General features: G+C 40.9%; 2 protein-coding genes across 2 annotated transcripts in view; both read right to left on the reverse strand.

Annotated features, from left to right (window-relative positions):
• Positions 1-1,674: 1,674 nt before the first annotated feature.
• LOC134460923 (interferon-induced GTP-binding protein Mx-like) lies at positions 1,675-11,244 on the reverse strand. The gene is made up of 12 exons (XM_063213559.1): positions 11,216-11,244; positions 10,692-10,925; positions 7,974-8,117; positions 7,482-7,636; positions 7,179-7,317; positions 5,300-5,498; positions 5,111-5,189; positions 4,696-4,818; positions 3,378-3,519; positions 3,139-3,300; positions 2,499-2,776; positions 1,675-2,099 (listed from the first exon to the last, which is right to left on the reverse strand). The coding sequence occupies exons 2-12, from the start codon at positions 10,885-10,887 to the stop codon at positions 1,869-1,871; spliced, it is 1,848 nt and encodes a 615-aa protein (XP_063069629.1). The 5' UTR covers positions 10,888-10,925; positions 11,216-11,244; the 3' UTR covers positions 1,675-1,868.
• Positions 11,245-14,150: 2,906 nt separating this feature from the next.
• LOC134460483 (interferon-induced GTP-binding protein Mx-like) overlaps positions 14,151-16,322 on the reverse strand; it is a 2,888-nt gene continuing 716 nt past the window's right edge. Inside the window, exons 2-3 of the mRNA XM_063212871.1 lie at positions 14,766-15,043; positions 14,151-14,644 (exon numbers count right to left, since the gene is read on the reverse strand). Coding sequence (XP_063068941.1) covers positions 14,411-14,644; positions 14,766-15,043 — 512 coding nt within the window. The 3' untranslated portion in view covers positions 14,151-14,410. The remainder of the gene's footprint in view (positions 14,645-14,765; positions 15,044-16,322) is intronic.

Raw genomic sequence — 16,322 nt, forward strand, 5'->3', positions numbered from 1 at the left:
TCTCCCTCCACTGTCAGCCTCTAGCCAGCAAGGCCACTGACAACCCCCCCCCCACTGTCAGCCTCTAGCCAGCAAGGCCACTGACAACCCCCCCCCCCCCCCCCATCCCCAACCACCATATCTGCGACTGAACATTCCACCTGCACTACTATACTTGTGACTGAACTTTCAACCTGCACTAACTCAAAAACATGCACTCACACACACACACACACACACACACACACACACACACACACACACACACACACACACACACACAAGCACACTGCACTTTCTGCACTAAACCCAACATACACACACTGACACACACACACACACACACACACACACACACACACACACACACACACACACACAGAAACACGAACACACACACAAGACGCACACCGCACCTTCTACCTGCACTAAACACATACACACACACACACACACACACACACACACACACACACACACACACACACACACACCACACACACACTGCTGCTGGTGTACTTGACAGACCTTTTTATATTTATTTTCCTCAAAAATGCTACTATTACCATATCAGAACGCTATAAAGGACTTTTTTTAGGAAAAGCACAAAAACACAACAAATACCTCTTAATGTATGTCCTCTACAAGTCTTCTGTTGTCCAGTCTTGCACTTTAAATGTCTGTATGAGCACTGTCTATGTCCATACTGTCTTAAGTCCATGTATAAGTACTGTCTATGTCTATACTGTCTATGTCCTTACCTTAATTAGTCTATGTCTGTATGGGAAAGCAAGAAATGTAATTTCAAATTCTTTGTATGACCAGTGCATGTAAAGAAATTGACAATAAAACCTACTTGACTTGACTTGACTTGAGAAGTCAGCAGAAGTTGTAGAAGTCCATTCTTTTTGACAATAATAGAGCATTTCACATCCTGTGCTACAGTAAAAATGGACCATCCAACTTGTGTTAGTGCTAGCTTCAAAAGTCAGCCTCCATGATGGCATGCGGGTGCAGTAGTGCATTGGTTAAGATGTTCTCACTCATCTGTAGAGTTAAATACAATGCTGAATGGTATAAATGGGTTTTAAACAGCATGAAAAGCCACTCTTGCATTATATTTTGAAGAGAGATCTTCGATTACTGCCACATAGTAAGGTCAAATTGCATTCTCTACTATGTTTTAACAGTTTGGCTCCATCATAAGGACCAGCAGGTGATAAAATGGTGGGTTTTTGGTCAAGACCTGTCACACTGTAAGCACTACAGAAAGGAAAACATTGCAAAACATGACAAGGAATACACCCACCATTTAAGCTGGTGAAATCATGTCCAAGATAGGAATTAACACTGTTTTTTATATAAAATCATCTCATCGGTTAATGTATTTAACTGTTAAGTGTTGTCTTTTGTTTTGTTTTTAGTCTTCCTCGACATTTGCTGCCATTTATTGTCCCCGTCCCAACTCTTTTGAAACGTGTTGGATTTATCAAATTAGAAATGAGTACATATGTCCCCCAAAACAATATTTTTTCTCAGTTTTAACACTTAATATGTTGTCTTTTCACTATTCTCAATCTAATGAATAGATTGAATGTTTTGAAAATGATAGCATTTCGATTTTATTCACTGTTTACCAAACGTCCCAACTTCATCGGAGTTGGGGTTTGTATATATATATATATATATAGGAATATGTATAAGCATATGCAGTCCAGAAACATGCTAGTAAGCATTTGCATTGTACTGAACATCTTTCAAAATATGAACTGCTTTGCATTTCTTGATTACAGAATGTCAAGAACGAGAGAGAGAGACAGGTACAGAGAGAGGGACAGAGAGAGAGAGAGATATGGGACAAGATATACCCTCTTAGACCCACTGCATATTTAAACTGGTACAAATTTGATGAGAGCTTCTCTGGCCCTCTCAAGGCGTTCCATTCTGCTGTGGAGGTAGCTCCTCTGCTGGGCAATTTCAGACTTCTCCTCTGTAAACTTCTCAAAGTCCTTGTGGCGTATTATGCCCAACATGGCCTCCTTCATCTTCGCAATGTACTGGTCCAGCATGTGATGAAGCACGATCAGGGGCACCTGATTGGCTAAACGATCTGTAGTTATCTGGACAAAGAAAAACCATGAGCAAATTCAACTTTAAAGGAGAATTCAGGCCATTTTACAAACATATCTCATCTGTTGTAGGCCAAAGAAAGTTGGCCAAAGGGAAAATCATGAGAATTTTTCAGGTGGGATGCACTAAGTCTGCCAATTGCGCTTATTTCCATTAAAGCAGGTGTTATCACGCAAGCGTTTAACCTTCTCTGGCGCTTTTAACGTGTATCACAATGCTTTTGAGCGGATCGCACATAGTGTGTGCGCCGATACAATTCAACTCAGTGCCTAGTTTTATCATTAGTTAGCATAGACACAATCCTTGTTATGGCCACACCATCGCACAGACCAATAGGGGTGCATGGGAAAGTACAGTAGAAATTGGGTAAGAGGTAAGAGGTGACATACTTTAAGGTAGGCTCTCAGATGTTGAGTCGTCCCATCAAAATCGGAATGTTTCCTGTCCGACTCCATTTCTGATTTGACAGCTAAGAACTTTTCAATGTACAGGCCGTCTTCAGAGTAGACCATTCTCTCCATGGCGAACTGTGACTTCAGTTTCTCCTCTGCCCTCTTGTATTCCTGATCCCTCAGGCTCTCCAGGTTTTGCTTGGCTTTCCTCATCAGGTAGGGATACATCTCAAAGAAGCTCTTGGTGATCTCATTCACATTGGTGTAAATGACATCTTAACATAAGGCAGGAAAGGAAATTTGTAAAGTTTCATTCCCCGTAATGCTGTTACATGTTACACAAGCATCCATGTGAACATTCTTAAATGAGCTTCAAATAATACTGTATTCTAAAGGGTGATATGCAAACATTGAATGATATGCAAAGCCTCTAGTTGAGATTTATCATGACATTGAATCGGCATCACTGGATGCATATGCAGCTCAGTACGATATCTTGGAAGTTAATTCCTTTGAAAGCGTTCTGTACATTTAAACCAAATCCACTCAAAAAGTTGTTGTATGTCAACGACATACAACCAGGTCTGATCAGACAAGATTCCATTTTTTAAATAAAGAGACAAGATTTTTCTCATACCTTTACAACTCTGCAGAAGACCTAATGCTGGGAACTCTAATTCTTTCACATGCCCCTTGACAAGGTCTTCAAATATCCTGTAGTTGAGAAAGCCTGGCAGCTCTTTTCCTCTGTGACTTTTAGCATATTCTTTCATGGCTGTTGCATCTATTTTCTGTCTTACTGAAAAGAAGTACCATCAGTAATTCTGCAGATTTAATTGGTGAAAGGAGAATGTAATAAGCATGACAAGAACTTACGTCGTCTGTCTTTTTCATCAAGTTCTGCCTTCCAAACACTAAACAAGTTCCGAATTTTTGTGAAAACCCGGGTGTCGGACTCTCCTAGATCCTCCTCTGCTTTGACCACGTCTGTGAGAACCTGGTTAAATTCGTCAATTTTCTGCAACATAAAAACAAATTTTCACAATAAGAAGAATCTATTTATCCCAAGGCCTTCATGGATAGGATAGTGAAGAGTTGACAGGAAGAGAGCGGGAGAGATGGGGTTGGGCCAGAGATGATAGATAACGAGAATAAGGAGTGTCTTCCAGAATCAACATCACTTAAAAGTGCACCGTGTAAGATTGTGGCCAGAGTAGGTATTGCAACTATGCTGCTCACTGAAACTGTGCTGCCTATTGCTAAATTTGATCTTTTCATCAATAAGACGGTACGTTTTGCAGCTAAAAATGCCTATTTCTGGAAATTCAAAATGACGGACCATGGAGAAGATCCCCTTTTTCACGTGCAAAGTGCAATTTTCCCAGTCATAATGAAGAAGAAGAAATTAAATTAATGATGGAGGTAAGTATTTGTTAAAAAGGTAGCATTTGCGAATGGACAGCGTGAATTCTTTAAATGAACTACAAACAAAATTACACAGTGCACCTTTAAGGTTCTTAGTTTCAATTGTCCCTTTAGGAGACTTGAAAAATTCATGGAGGTTAATGGGGCACCCAGTGGCAAAAAATGCTGACAAAATAGCTGACAAAACAACTTAAAGAAATGGTAACAGTGTAGAAACAACACTTTTTATAGTATTTTTTAATATATTAGTTTAATATGTTTAGTATGTGGCAAAATCAGATATCACACGCCCCCCCTGTGATGCCTCCGCGCCCCCCCAGGCTTACGCCCCACTTTGAGAAACACTGGCTTACAGTATCGTACTAAATTGAAGATTCCTAGCATTAGGAAATGACCGAGGTCAGATTTGAAGCTGGGACCTAAGGGGCAATTTGCCTGTTAATCCATTTTGTCCTAAGCCCTTTTTGGGAAAGGGTGCAACCTGCATATTAAATCCTAAATATCTCAGCCTCCGAATCATATACAAACATGAAATGAGTTGCATTTAAAAGCTAGGACCCTCGTTTTGCCTTAGAATGCGTTCATTCAGCTCTACATTTTTAATAAAACAGCTCAAATTTCAAGAACCTGAATGCAGCGTACTTACAGGCTACTGGTTCACCAGGAAAGCGTATATGTGTCTCCGGGGCACAATGGGTTAATGGAATTGCATTAGCGTTGTGCGCCACAGCACTTGTATTTGGTACATTAAATAAGAACTTAATTTTACCCGAATGAGGAATTTAACTCTGCCACCTTCATCTTCAGGGATTCCATCTCCCAGCATCCTCAGATGTGCAGATGTCTGCTCCAGTTTGTCGGTTACCTGTTTCTCCAGCAGTGGAAGGGACCTCTGATAGTGGAGCACAGAAAACCGGACAATGGTTTTGCTTTTTATCATCAAACAATGGAGTTGTGATGCAAGTACCATGATGATCATGATGTTGTCTGACAGAAACGTGTTCGTGTTGGCTGCTGACACAAATGTATGGTGTGGTGACTTTGTAGAATTTACCTTGATAAACTATTTTACTGTATGTTACAATGAAATTTACAAACGACTCGTGAATAACTCATGTAGTTGGGGCATTTACACATCAGCTGAAACTAATTTCACTGCAACTGTGAACATCAGATGTACTCACGCTGATGTGATACACCAGTTCCTTGGTTAATCTCTCCGACAGGTAGGGGATAGAGGCTTTCCTTTCATCCAGGAAAATGCTATGGATTAGAAATGGAAGGTGGGTTTGAGGTTGTGTCAGTTTATCTGTTGCAATATACCGGTACTGTACAATAGGCCTAACATTTTGTATATATTTAAATTTACCCACCGAAAGTGCTTGTGATTTGAGAAGAACTCCTTCTCTTTCTTAAGAGCTTTCTCCAGAGACATGTCGTCATTGATGTCTTGCTGACCACGACATCTCACCATCATGAATCCTTTCTCCAGCCTGATGACCTGGTTGTTGAGGGTGTTCACGATGCCCTCCTCTCCACCTCTGTCCACCAGGTCGGGTTTCGTCAGGATGCCTGCAGATCATACACTGTGAGTGCTGGGTCAACCTTGACCACTGTCAAAATAATACTGCACTGTTTCTGCATGTTGACTCCAACATAATGTCACGAATTTAGTCATGAGATGCCACATGTCACTGACTCTTAAAAGTGTTTTTTTACCACTCATAAAAGTGCTTGAGAATCCATTATATTTTCATGTACAAAAATAATCCAGGTGATCAAGAGGTCTATTGCCATTCTGTATGTGCATTTGTTTTATAGGCTTAATTGTAATTCAATTATTTCCTTAAAGTACTCTTTCCCACCCGCTATAAATGACATAATCATTTCAATTAACTAAAAATGAAAAACTGGAATTGAATAGTATACTGCCCTACAATTTCAGAACACAGTATAATTCCGTACTGGTAAACTGAGAAAAAAGGCTTTAAAGTTTCCTTTCTGGCCACGCAACTGTGTTGGAGGTAAAGTGGTGATGACACTGCCATATAATACTTTTTTTATGGTGGAAATTTATGCACGCAAGAAAAAAAACACAAAAAACAACATTGTCATTACTTTTTAGCTGATAAATCAATAAACTGCGTTCTGTTAGGCTACTGTCTACACCAAAACCACGGTTTCAATGGAGAAGTGCAGTACTGTATTTTGCGTGATATACTACGTTCTTGGCTAGTACGACGTAGGCCTAACCTCTTAAACAAAAAAGCACAGTATAATAGTTTTTTTATCGTTTTTTTATGAAACGGGACAGTTGGACAAAAACAATTTAACGCAAGAAAAAGAGGGTATTTTAAAGGCAATCTAAACTCATTTTCGACTAGTTTTAAGATGCTGCGTTCTGAAATGGTAGGGCAGTATAGCCATTACGTGGAAGAACATAAGCTATAACAGAGACTTAGAACAATATTTCGTAACGCTTTACTTTACGGTACAGTAGGCTAATTACTGTAGGCCTATACCTTTTGTATAGGAACAGGGTAACAGAGAGAAGTGACATGGTATCTGACAGGTAAAAGGGGGTATTTACAAAGTAAATACCATGTAGGCCTAATACACATGTCTCAAGAATTATTATGAAACTCCTCCGTATTTTCTAACCATCTAATCATCTAACTTCTCTCTGCTACCGGTTGTTACCCAATCAGGCAAATGGTATTTACTTAGTAATTAGGCCTACCCCCTTTTTACCTTGCTATCCTGTCACCAGAGTGAGATTTCTGTCACCATCGTTAAAGAGTGTTTCCAAGTTTTAAGTGAATATGCTTACAAAATGAAGGCCTATTTTCAATGTGGTTCAGTTATTAAGCTAATTTGCATTTAATACAAAAATATAAATAAAAAGACATTAATTAATATAAATGTATTTTACTTTTAATTATGTCTGACAGTGATGACAACAAAAAACAAAAGTAAAAAGTAAGCAAAAAGAAAGAGCCAGAAAAACCCTATTTTATGACAAAAAAGTTAAATATGGGGAGTTTGTTCCAATAAATTGTTGTACAGGCAAGTGTCTGTCTGTGATAATAGGCTACAATTCTATACAGTATTTTGAATTTGAACTTTTTTCCCTTTCAGAATTAAAACCTGTTTTAGCCACATTCTCAAAGAACAGTTATGTGTGACAAAGCAAAACAAATTCATATTTATACTTCCCTCCTGAGTATATAAAATGAGTAAAAACGACATTACCCAGCGTCCTTTGTCCATCAGGATCCACCTTCCTAGCCATCCTGAGAGCCTCAGTGGTGGCGATGTCAACATTTGCAGGTATCACAACCAAGTTGATGGTCTCTTGCTTTTTCATGTATTTCTCTATTAGTTTCTTAATCTAAAACAAATGTGTATGAGGGCTGTGTCAGTAGAAGAGGAATTTTCACAACAACAACAACTAGCGGTTTGTTTGGCTAGCAGTTTGTTTGGTCATCACAATATGTTTAATCTATGTGCTTGTTCCCCCCCATATTTTTAAATGATGAATCTGTTCCCTCTGACCTTTTCTTCAATATCATCAGACTGGTCAACTGTGGCGACTCTAGCGATGCCTGGCAGATCAATGAGAGTCAGATCAGGGACATTGGTGGCATTGATCTCCAGGTGGATTCTCTTGTCACTGATGTCTCTCCCCTCACCTGCAAGATGATTCTGGACTGGAGGGGAAAAGATCATGATAAAAAAAATATAATACAATATTCAAACTTCAATAGAATACAAGTCAATAAATTTAAATCAATTTTAGAAATCTAGCGTCAATCTGAAAATCTCCCCTTCTGGTTCTTCAACAAATCCTGCAATAATTTATATACAGTACCATGTCAACTCAACGTCTTAACTCACGAAATTGAGTTGAAATTACTCAAGTCGCTGGAATTGTCATTTTTATGGTTGGTGTGCTCAAAAATGTGTGTAAACTGAACAATTTCAAGTTGTCATTTCTAAACCTTATCTGTAACCCAGTACTGCAAAATAGTAGAAGGAAACAGTGACCTCTTATGACTGCATCTCCAACCTCTTCTGGTTTTCCGAGTTCCACTGGATTTGAGTGTCCCTCGTATGAAAGCAGCCCAGACCAAGCAGTGCCATGGCTAACTCTCTTCAACTCCAGCACCAGTGGACAGCGTGTCACAATACCTGGAAATTAGAAAAGCTAAACATTAAAGTATCTTTCATTCACAAAGGCAAGAATAATGTGTATATTATCTGCAGTTCACCACATATTCAGTCATGGGTAAGCGGTTAGGGCGTCAGACTTGTAGCCCGAAGGTTGTCAATTCGACTCCCGACCCGCCAGGTTGGTGGGGGGAGTAATTAACCAGTGCTATCCCCCATCCTCCTCCATGACTGAGGTACCCTGAGCATGGTACCGTCCCGCCACACTGCTCCCTTTCGGGTGTTATTGGGGGCTGCCCCTTGCAAGGGTGAGGCATAAATGCAATTTTGTTGTGTGCTGTGGAGTGCTGTGTCACATTGACAATGGGAGTTGGAGTTTCCCTGTTAGGCTTTCACTTAAAAAAAATCCATGTTGCTGATTACGTCCTCACTTGTGTAATACTTTGGATAAAAGTGTCTGTTAACTAAATTGTCAACAAGGCTATATTTTCAACAAAGCAAAAGCAATGTATTGCAGATACATACTGCCTCGACCCGCAAAGACCATTTCTAATGTGCGAGAACATGGATTTGAAAAACCTAGTCCTATAAAATGACTACACTCTGGAACATATTCTCTTATTCTAGTGATGTCACCATTGAATCTGGTAGCTGGTGTCATAGGATTCAATGGCATGGAGATAGAATTTACGATGCCAGATTTAGAGAAGGGCTGGAAAAACAGATCAAAAGTACCATTGAATTTCTGAACGAAGTTGTGGAATGAGATCATTTCCAGGAACGGTGCCGTATCGCATGAAGAATCTAAGCTGCAACGCCCCTTTAGAGGATTAATGGAGGAAAACTGGTTCAACAAAGATGGCATCACACTGTAACAGATATCAATGGTAAAAATGAAACTTACAACCCAGGAAACAACAATGAATCACATGACAGAATGATTTGAGCTCCATGGATGAAAGCCAACAGTCAGGTGCAGCTCAGGGGCTGACATGCAATGTATACAGTAATTGGTAGGGCATGGGGATGGCAGTGGGGTGGGTGTGCTCTGACAGCCGAGAGCTTGTAATAAGTCAAAAAGTAATATCTTATTACAAAGTTAACATCTTATTAACCAACTTGACATGTTGTATATTACTTTAACCACAGATTCATGCCAATATACTAAGATCTTTAGTTTGTCTTTGGCCTTGGTACACAGTATAATCCCAGTCCGTGCACAGAATGTTCCAATGATTTCCAATGAAGACACAGCAAGCTCTAATGATAGCATATCATTTTGTTCACAAATCTGAACCTAAGCCTTAAACCACTTGTTAAGAGGCGATTTGTCGAAGAAAAACATGATTTGAAGCAATTTCAATGGATGTAGTTAAGCCGCAAGTATGTAGAAAAAGTGTATTAAAACCAGGAGAGGGGTCAATATCCACCCACCCCTTTACAAATCACACCCTGCTTGTTAATCATTAGAACATTTAGAAGTGCATTATACAACTTGCCTAACCGTTAACGCAAATTGCAAAACCATCTGTTGGAAGACAGGACAGGATAAACAGTATGTTGCTCTATTCATGATGTTTCAAAATATGTAAGACAAAGGCTACTACTTAGAGTCTAAGACCAATGTAAAAAGATCAATGGAGCACAATGAGCTGTTGTGTTGGGGTTCATGATGTCAACAGGGGTGATAGTGAAAAAAAATCCTGAGCCTGAACTTTTCCCCCTGCTCTAACGACGACTACAACATACTGCATAGTGACATAACATAGGCCTATTTTGACACATTATTAAAACATTTAATAGCCTGTGTATGACCATTATTCAAGCCTGATAGTAGAAGAAAACCCTAAACCTGTAACACTTTCTGAGATAAGAATAACCTAATGGCTAATTATTATCAATGTTTTTATTTTTGCAAACTCTGTCAAGCCTGAAATCAGGCATGGAGCCTGAATACTATCAGCCCTGTGTCAATGTGGTCTTACCTGTGCCCCTGGGCAGTGCCACGTGTCCATTCCACGTATTCCTACTGTATTCTATGGCTGCCTATGGTTGGTTGCTCTGGTTGTCTATGACAGCGATGCACGCCCATCTTGCCCATCCTCATTAAACATAAACATTGTCCTTGTAACAACAGTTGAGATACAGGGTGTGTGTGTGTCTAATGTCAATTCCAAAGGACAACATTGACTTTAGTTGTTGAACTTGTTTTCTATGCAGCATTTTCATTATTCTATAGCAGGGATGGGTAACTGTCATGGTAAGGACTAAGGAGTGCCACATTTTTTCATCGCCACTATCGGCAGTCCACAAAACCACAGGTCTGATTGCAACTTGCAGATTCAAAGCATAGTTGGTTGCTCACTAACCACCGAAATTGTTTGGAAGAAATAGGAGTCTTCTCTATCGGCTAACAGTACAATTTCAAAAATTTGATTCAGCAGTAGTTCAAAATAAAGTGAAGTCATTATTTTCTAATGTATGTTTTGTCTATGGGCCACACTCAGTGAGGAGGCGGGCCGCATGTGGCCCCCGGGCCTCCGGTTGCCCATCCCTGTTCTATAGCATTCATGCTTCATGCCAATGTGGTCTTACCTGTGCCCCTGGGCAGTGCCACCCCAGAGAGGGCTTCCAGCACTGAGCTCTTCCCTGAGCTCTGGTCGCCTATGACAGCGATGGCAGGCAGAGCCAGGTCCTGCTCCACTCCCAGAGACCTCAGGGAGTCCACCAGGTCAATGCAAGGCCGCACCTGCTCCTCATAGTACTGGGACAGACAGCTGCTATCCCCCATTCTTACCACTGACTTGGATGTCAATAATATAGGCCTACCTGGAAGACAAAAACCTTAGGCCTACAGGTTGGTGTAAGGAGCTGGCATGATTTACAAAGGCTGTAGCCTACAGTAAATGTCACATGAAAAATTGCACTTTTCTTTAGAGCCTAATTCAGAATGAACACACTTTAATTCTGAATAAAGCTTGATTCCGCTTTGAAAACGTAACACTTCACAATTTGGAATGAAATGAAAGATGCAATTACACTTGACGGAACTATTTAGCCTAATTCGGAATTATTAGTGCGGAATTAAAACCATAACGTAGATAGAATGCACCACTTACTTACTCGATGTGTTCTGTCGTCTGCTGTGTAACTGCTGTGATTTCTTTCACACTTCAAGGGAAACAAAACTGATTATGCAAAACAAGTCAGGCTAGTTGTTCTGGCACCCTACTGCAGGGGCGTAGCACCAAATTTGGGGCCCTAGGAACAACCTCTTCCATGGGCCCCTCTACTAAGTATCGCTGTTTGGATTTGATGTCGTTGTTCTCAACCTTTTAAAGTCAGGGCACCCCGAACCTAGTTATATTTATTTCTTTGAAATCATTAGGCTACTGCATATAATTTCAGATTTAAATTGCTACCTTGTAGTAATTTTCATGAGCACTCAATGCAGATAGGCTACTCTGCCTGTCTTTTCTTGTGCTATGCAAACAGGTTAATCTCTTGCGCTTTGCGCAGATTAGAATGGCGTCAGCAGCATTCAAAACGCAGACTGGTGCCCCGTCAAAATCTCGTCATTATTTTACCACACTTCAGCTATAACGGGCGTTGTCAGATGGTCAGAGACATGGCCAAGTAACCAGAGCATTCCTATTGAGAGTGTTGAGACCGCAAAATAAAAGCAGAATGAAGGTTCAAGACTGACAGCTGTTCGCACCGCCACATTGACATTGGCATGACGTCGATTAATAGGCCTATTCACATCGTTACGAGGACAGAATCAATCTGCAAATTTGATGACCAGGGCGGGCAGCATTGCACAAATTTGCAAATAGCTTTGCTATCATTTGGATAGGCTATTTGAACCAACATCGACCCATGTTGGTCTTTTGGGACACTTGTTATGAATATATCAAAGATAAATATGGGTTCTATCACAATGATAGCCAACAAAATTAGATTATTTTTTTCATTTGACTTCGGCTATCACAGGCCACACGGAAGGGAATGGGATAACAAGTTATCCTATACTGTGTAGGCTGTGGCCTTTGACATTTGGGCTCACCTTTCTTGCAAGAAATCAGCTGTGTTGCTTTCCTTCATTTTGTTTCTCCTGTCTCTCTTGCCTTTCTATTTTTTGTGTGAAAGCCTGGTGTTTTAGACGTCTTTCATTGCTAACCGGCTGCTGCGTTTAATGCCTAATAATGAAGTGAGTGAGTGTTGATTCCGCATATTGTGCAATCAAAAGGTGCGATCGACTTGTCGTCAACGCATGCATGCGCAGCAATGCACTCTGGATGAAAATGCTGCATGACGGTTAGATTTCCTGTCAAACTTCAAAATTTCGGTGATGTTGCGTTGACGAGGTGACATGTCACATGGTGTCAAACTATCGCGGGATGAATGCGACTGCAGTCAGATCTTGCAACCTCTGCAGTTGCTTATCCCCTTCAACGCTCGTCTGCGGACTGCCTCCGAGGTCACACGCCCATGAACTGGTTGGTCAACAACTCACTCACGTGTGTATATGGGTCTTGTCTCACACCTCTACACAAGTTTGCGCAGGTCCCCACCTCCTCCTCACTGCCTGTCCCCCCACTCCTCACACGTGGTGTGTTAGTAGAGCAAACCGGTGCGAGCTCATCGTCTCGTTCATATTTGTGGCCGACTTTAAATGCGCTGTATTTAATAACACCCACATCGTGACAACAAGTTCTCGCTCACGTGCTTCGTCAATGTTGATCGACAGCAACAGAAGTCGTATGGGGTTACTAGGCGCATACGACTTTGTTGCGAGCGTCGATATTGCAAAAGGCACGTGAGCGAGAACTTGTTGTCACGATGTGGGTGTTATTAAATACAGTGCATTTACAGTCGGCCACAAATATGAACGAGACGATGAGCTCGCATCGATTTGCTCTACTAACACACCACGTGTGAGGAGTGGAGGGACAGGCAGTGAGGAGGAGCTGAAGTGGGGACCTGCGCAAACTTGTGTAGAGGTGTGAGACAAGACCCATATACACACGTGAGTGAGTTGTTGACCAACCAGTTAATGGGCGCGTGACCTTGGAGGCAGTCCGCAGACGAGCGTTGAAGGGGATAAGCAACTGCAGAGGTTGCAAGATCTGACTGCAGCCGCATTCATCCCGCGATAATTTGACACCATGTGACATGTCACCTCGTCAACGCAACATCGACGAAATTTCGAAGTTTGACAGGAAATCTAACCGTCATGCAGTATTTTCATCCAGAGTGCATTGCTGTCTACATGCGCATGCATGCGTTGATGTGAAATCGAATGCACTTAATGACTCGTTCGGCAAGCGTGGAGTACTTAGAATAGATTGTGTATGCACACTTCGTAGTAGGACGCCCTGCAAAAGTCCCAGGAAAAATAGTAGGCAGGTCTTCTATGCAGACTGAACGATAAGCAAACAAATGTTTTAAACACTAATGCTGGTTTAATTGTCGGGGGTGTCGAGGGTCAACAAGCATCTCCCTGAAAGTTTTTGGACTTCTTAATTTACATTTCCTTTCAAATAAATTTTAAATTTTAATTTAATACATTTTCCAGCATCATTTTCCATGTTTAAGTCTAAAAGTCTGGGGGTGTGACAAAAGGAAAACAGTGGTTTTGGCACCTACCAGATGTTGAAAAGTGAGGAAAATATCAAAATAGAACGGTGTTGATTTTTTTCAGAGGTGGTTAAATGCTGAAGTTAATATAAATTGTAATAATTCCAGAATTATGTATACCGGTAGGCCTACCTAGGCATACATTTCTAAAAATTCTGGCCATGAACAGTACAAGCACACATTTTCCAAGAATCACCCTTTTATAGCCCTTTTTATTTTGCACAAAAGGCTACAGAAACAAAACACAGCCAACTGAAGAAATCAGTCATGACATTGTAATAATACAATATTAACCCTAAATTCTGTAATAAGATCTGTTCTTAGAGAGTATGCTAGAATAAATAGTTTGCAAGCCGGCTAAAATAGCGGTCTGCAGGTCTGCGGTTTTGCAGTCTGGAATGCATCATATCTGTCTGAGTATATATGTTTGCACAAAATCTTGTGTGGTGTCTTTAAAAGCAAATATAGTATTTCAACTAACTTACTCCTACTTTACTATAGCCTATGGTATGCTTTCTTTATTTAAGTTGTCTAATCCTCATTTACTCAATAAAATATAAAATAGAAACCTGAGACACACAAAAAGTATAAAGATGATGGCAGTTATACCTGCTGCGTAACATTGACACTAAGTAACTGCAACCTGTTTACATGGTCTAAAACCCCTCTGACACCTAATTAGTGGGCACAGACTTGGCCAGAACCTGGCGTGCCTTCCTGAGACGTTCCATTCTGCCCAGCAGATAACTCCTCTTCTTGGCAATGTCGCTCTTCTCTTGGATGAAGCTGCCGGCGTCTTTGTGTCGTATCAGACTTGGCATGGCTGCCTTTACCCTGGTGGTGTACTCCTCCAGCATGTGGTACTGCACAACCAGGGGCACCTGATTGGCCAGGCGCTCTGACGTGATCTGGAGAACACATACGTACATAGGCATCTGTCAGGCATTATCATTAGATACTGACTGCTGAGTTGAATCAAGACAGGAGCAAAGCAAGCTAGGCAGCAGAATGGGTTTCTAATGTACATACCGCAAAGTAGGCATTAAGATGGTAAGTCATCTCTGTGAGGTCAGCGTTTATGAAGTATTTAGTAACAGGCTTGGACTTCACAGTTTGTAACTGGCGACTGTAAAGGCCGTCTTGGGAGTAGATGATTCTCTCCATCTTGAACTGTGACGCCAGTCTCTCCTCCGCCTTCTCATACTCCTGATCTCTCAGGTCCAGAGGATCCTTGGCCGCCCTCATCAGATTGGGAAACGCCTCAAAGAAGCTCTTGCTGGTATCGTTCACAGCACTGGAAATGATCTCTTTTGAGAAAAATGCAGGTGAAGTAGGAATAAATAAATAGTAGTCTATTTGCCAGCCCATAGGCCCTATAGTGAACCCGGAAATGTTTGGTACCCCAAAGTTTTTTTATGGAAATGTATTGTATAGGTCCCCAGTACATAGAAACTGCCGGATGCTACTTTGTAAATGTTGAGCTTTTTTTTTTATTAGCATAATTAGCATAAATCAACATAATCGCCTTTATGGCCTTATTACAGGATCAGTTTGACTAATCTACACAATCTTGGTGTGGTTTTGGGGGTTTTGGAGGATGCTGAATTCATTTGTGACATTTTTAAATGCCTGTCAGATTCAAAATGCCTCTTAATGTCAAGGGTAGACACATTTTATGCCTTTATCAGCTGATTTTGGCAACTTTTTTGGGTAATTTACATACCATAAACCTTACTTATTTCAATTATTTCTACCCATAGCCCTACTACCTATATGAAGTAGATGGGCTACATCTATTACCAAAGACATAGAATTAAGGTAGAGACTTGAGGTGCTGTAGTACAGCGGATGTGGAAAGTGAGTGAGGTTCTTATTTTCAGGAGTTTATTTTATGCAATTCACAATGAGATTAAAAGCACTTACTTCAGTGCAGACATTTAAAGTGATATGCTGTACAACAATATTATGTACAAGAAAGAAAGAAAGAAAGAAAAGAAAAGAAAACCTTTGATGATAGCATTGCCAACTTCTGCAGGATTACTGAGCTCCACTGTGATTTTTCCTGTTTTCTGTTTCTGGTACGAAAGCACTCCATGCCAAGACGTGCCAACAGCACTGACACTCTTCAGCTTTAGCACCAGTGGACAGCGCGTAACCGCGATGCCTTTAAACACAAAGAAAAAGGAGAAAATCAGCAAGGCAACAGGACAACAGACAGAGTAGGGCACTGCCATTGCATGGAAAATGATACTTGTTCAACCTGTAAAAAAAAAAACAGCTGCATAAAGGCAAGAGCCTACATCTCAGTGCAAATGATTTCATAGTGACATAGTTAAGTAGCTGTAAATGAGAGCACAATGATGTGTGTCCAGTGCTTTGACTTGCACGTGTGCATTCCACATAGGCCTACTGTATTCTATGGCTGCCTGACATGGTTGGTTGCTCTGGTTGCCTATGACAGCGATGCACGCCCATACTGCGCCCAGTGCCTCCATTAAAACATGAACATTGTTCTGTGTTAACAACAGTTGAGATACAGGGGTGTGTGTGTGTCTAATGTCAATTCCAAAGGACAAAACCCCTTTG

Source organism: Engraulis encrasicolus, chromosome 13 (assembly GCF_034702125.1).
Source record: "Engraulis encrasicolus isolate BLACKSEA-1 chromosome 13, IST_EnEncr_1.0, whole genome shotgun sequence".
Lineage (NCBI taxonomy): Eukaryota > Metazoa > Chordata > Actinopteri > Clupeiformes > Engraulidae > Engraulis > Engraulis encrasicolus.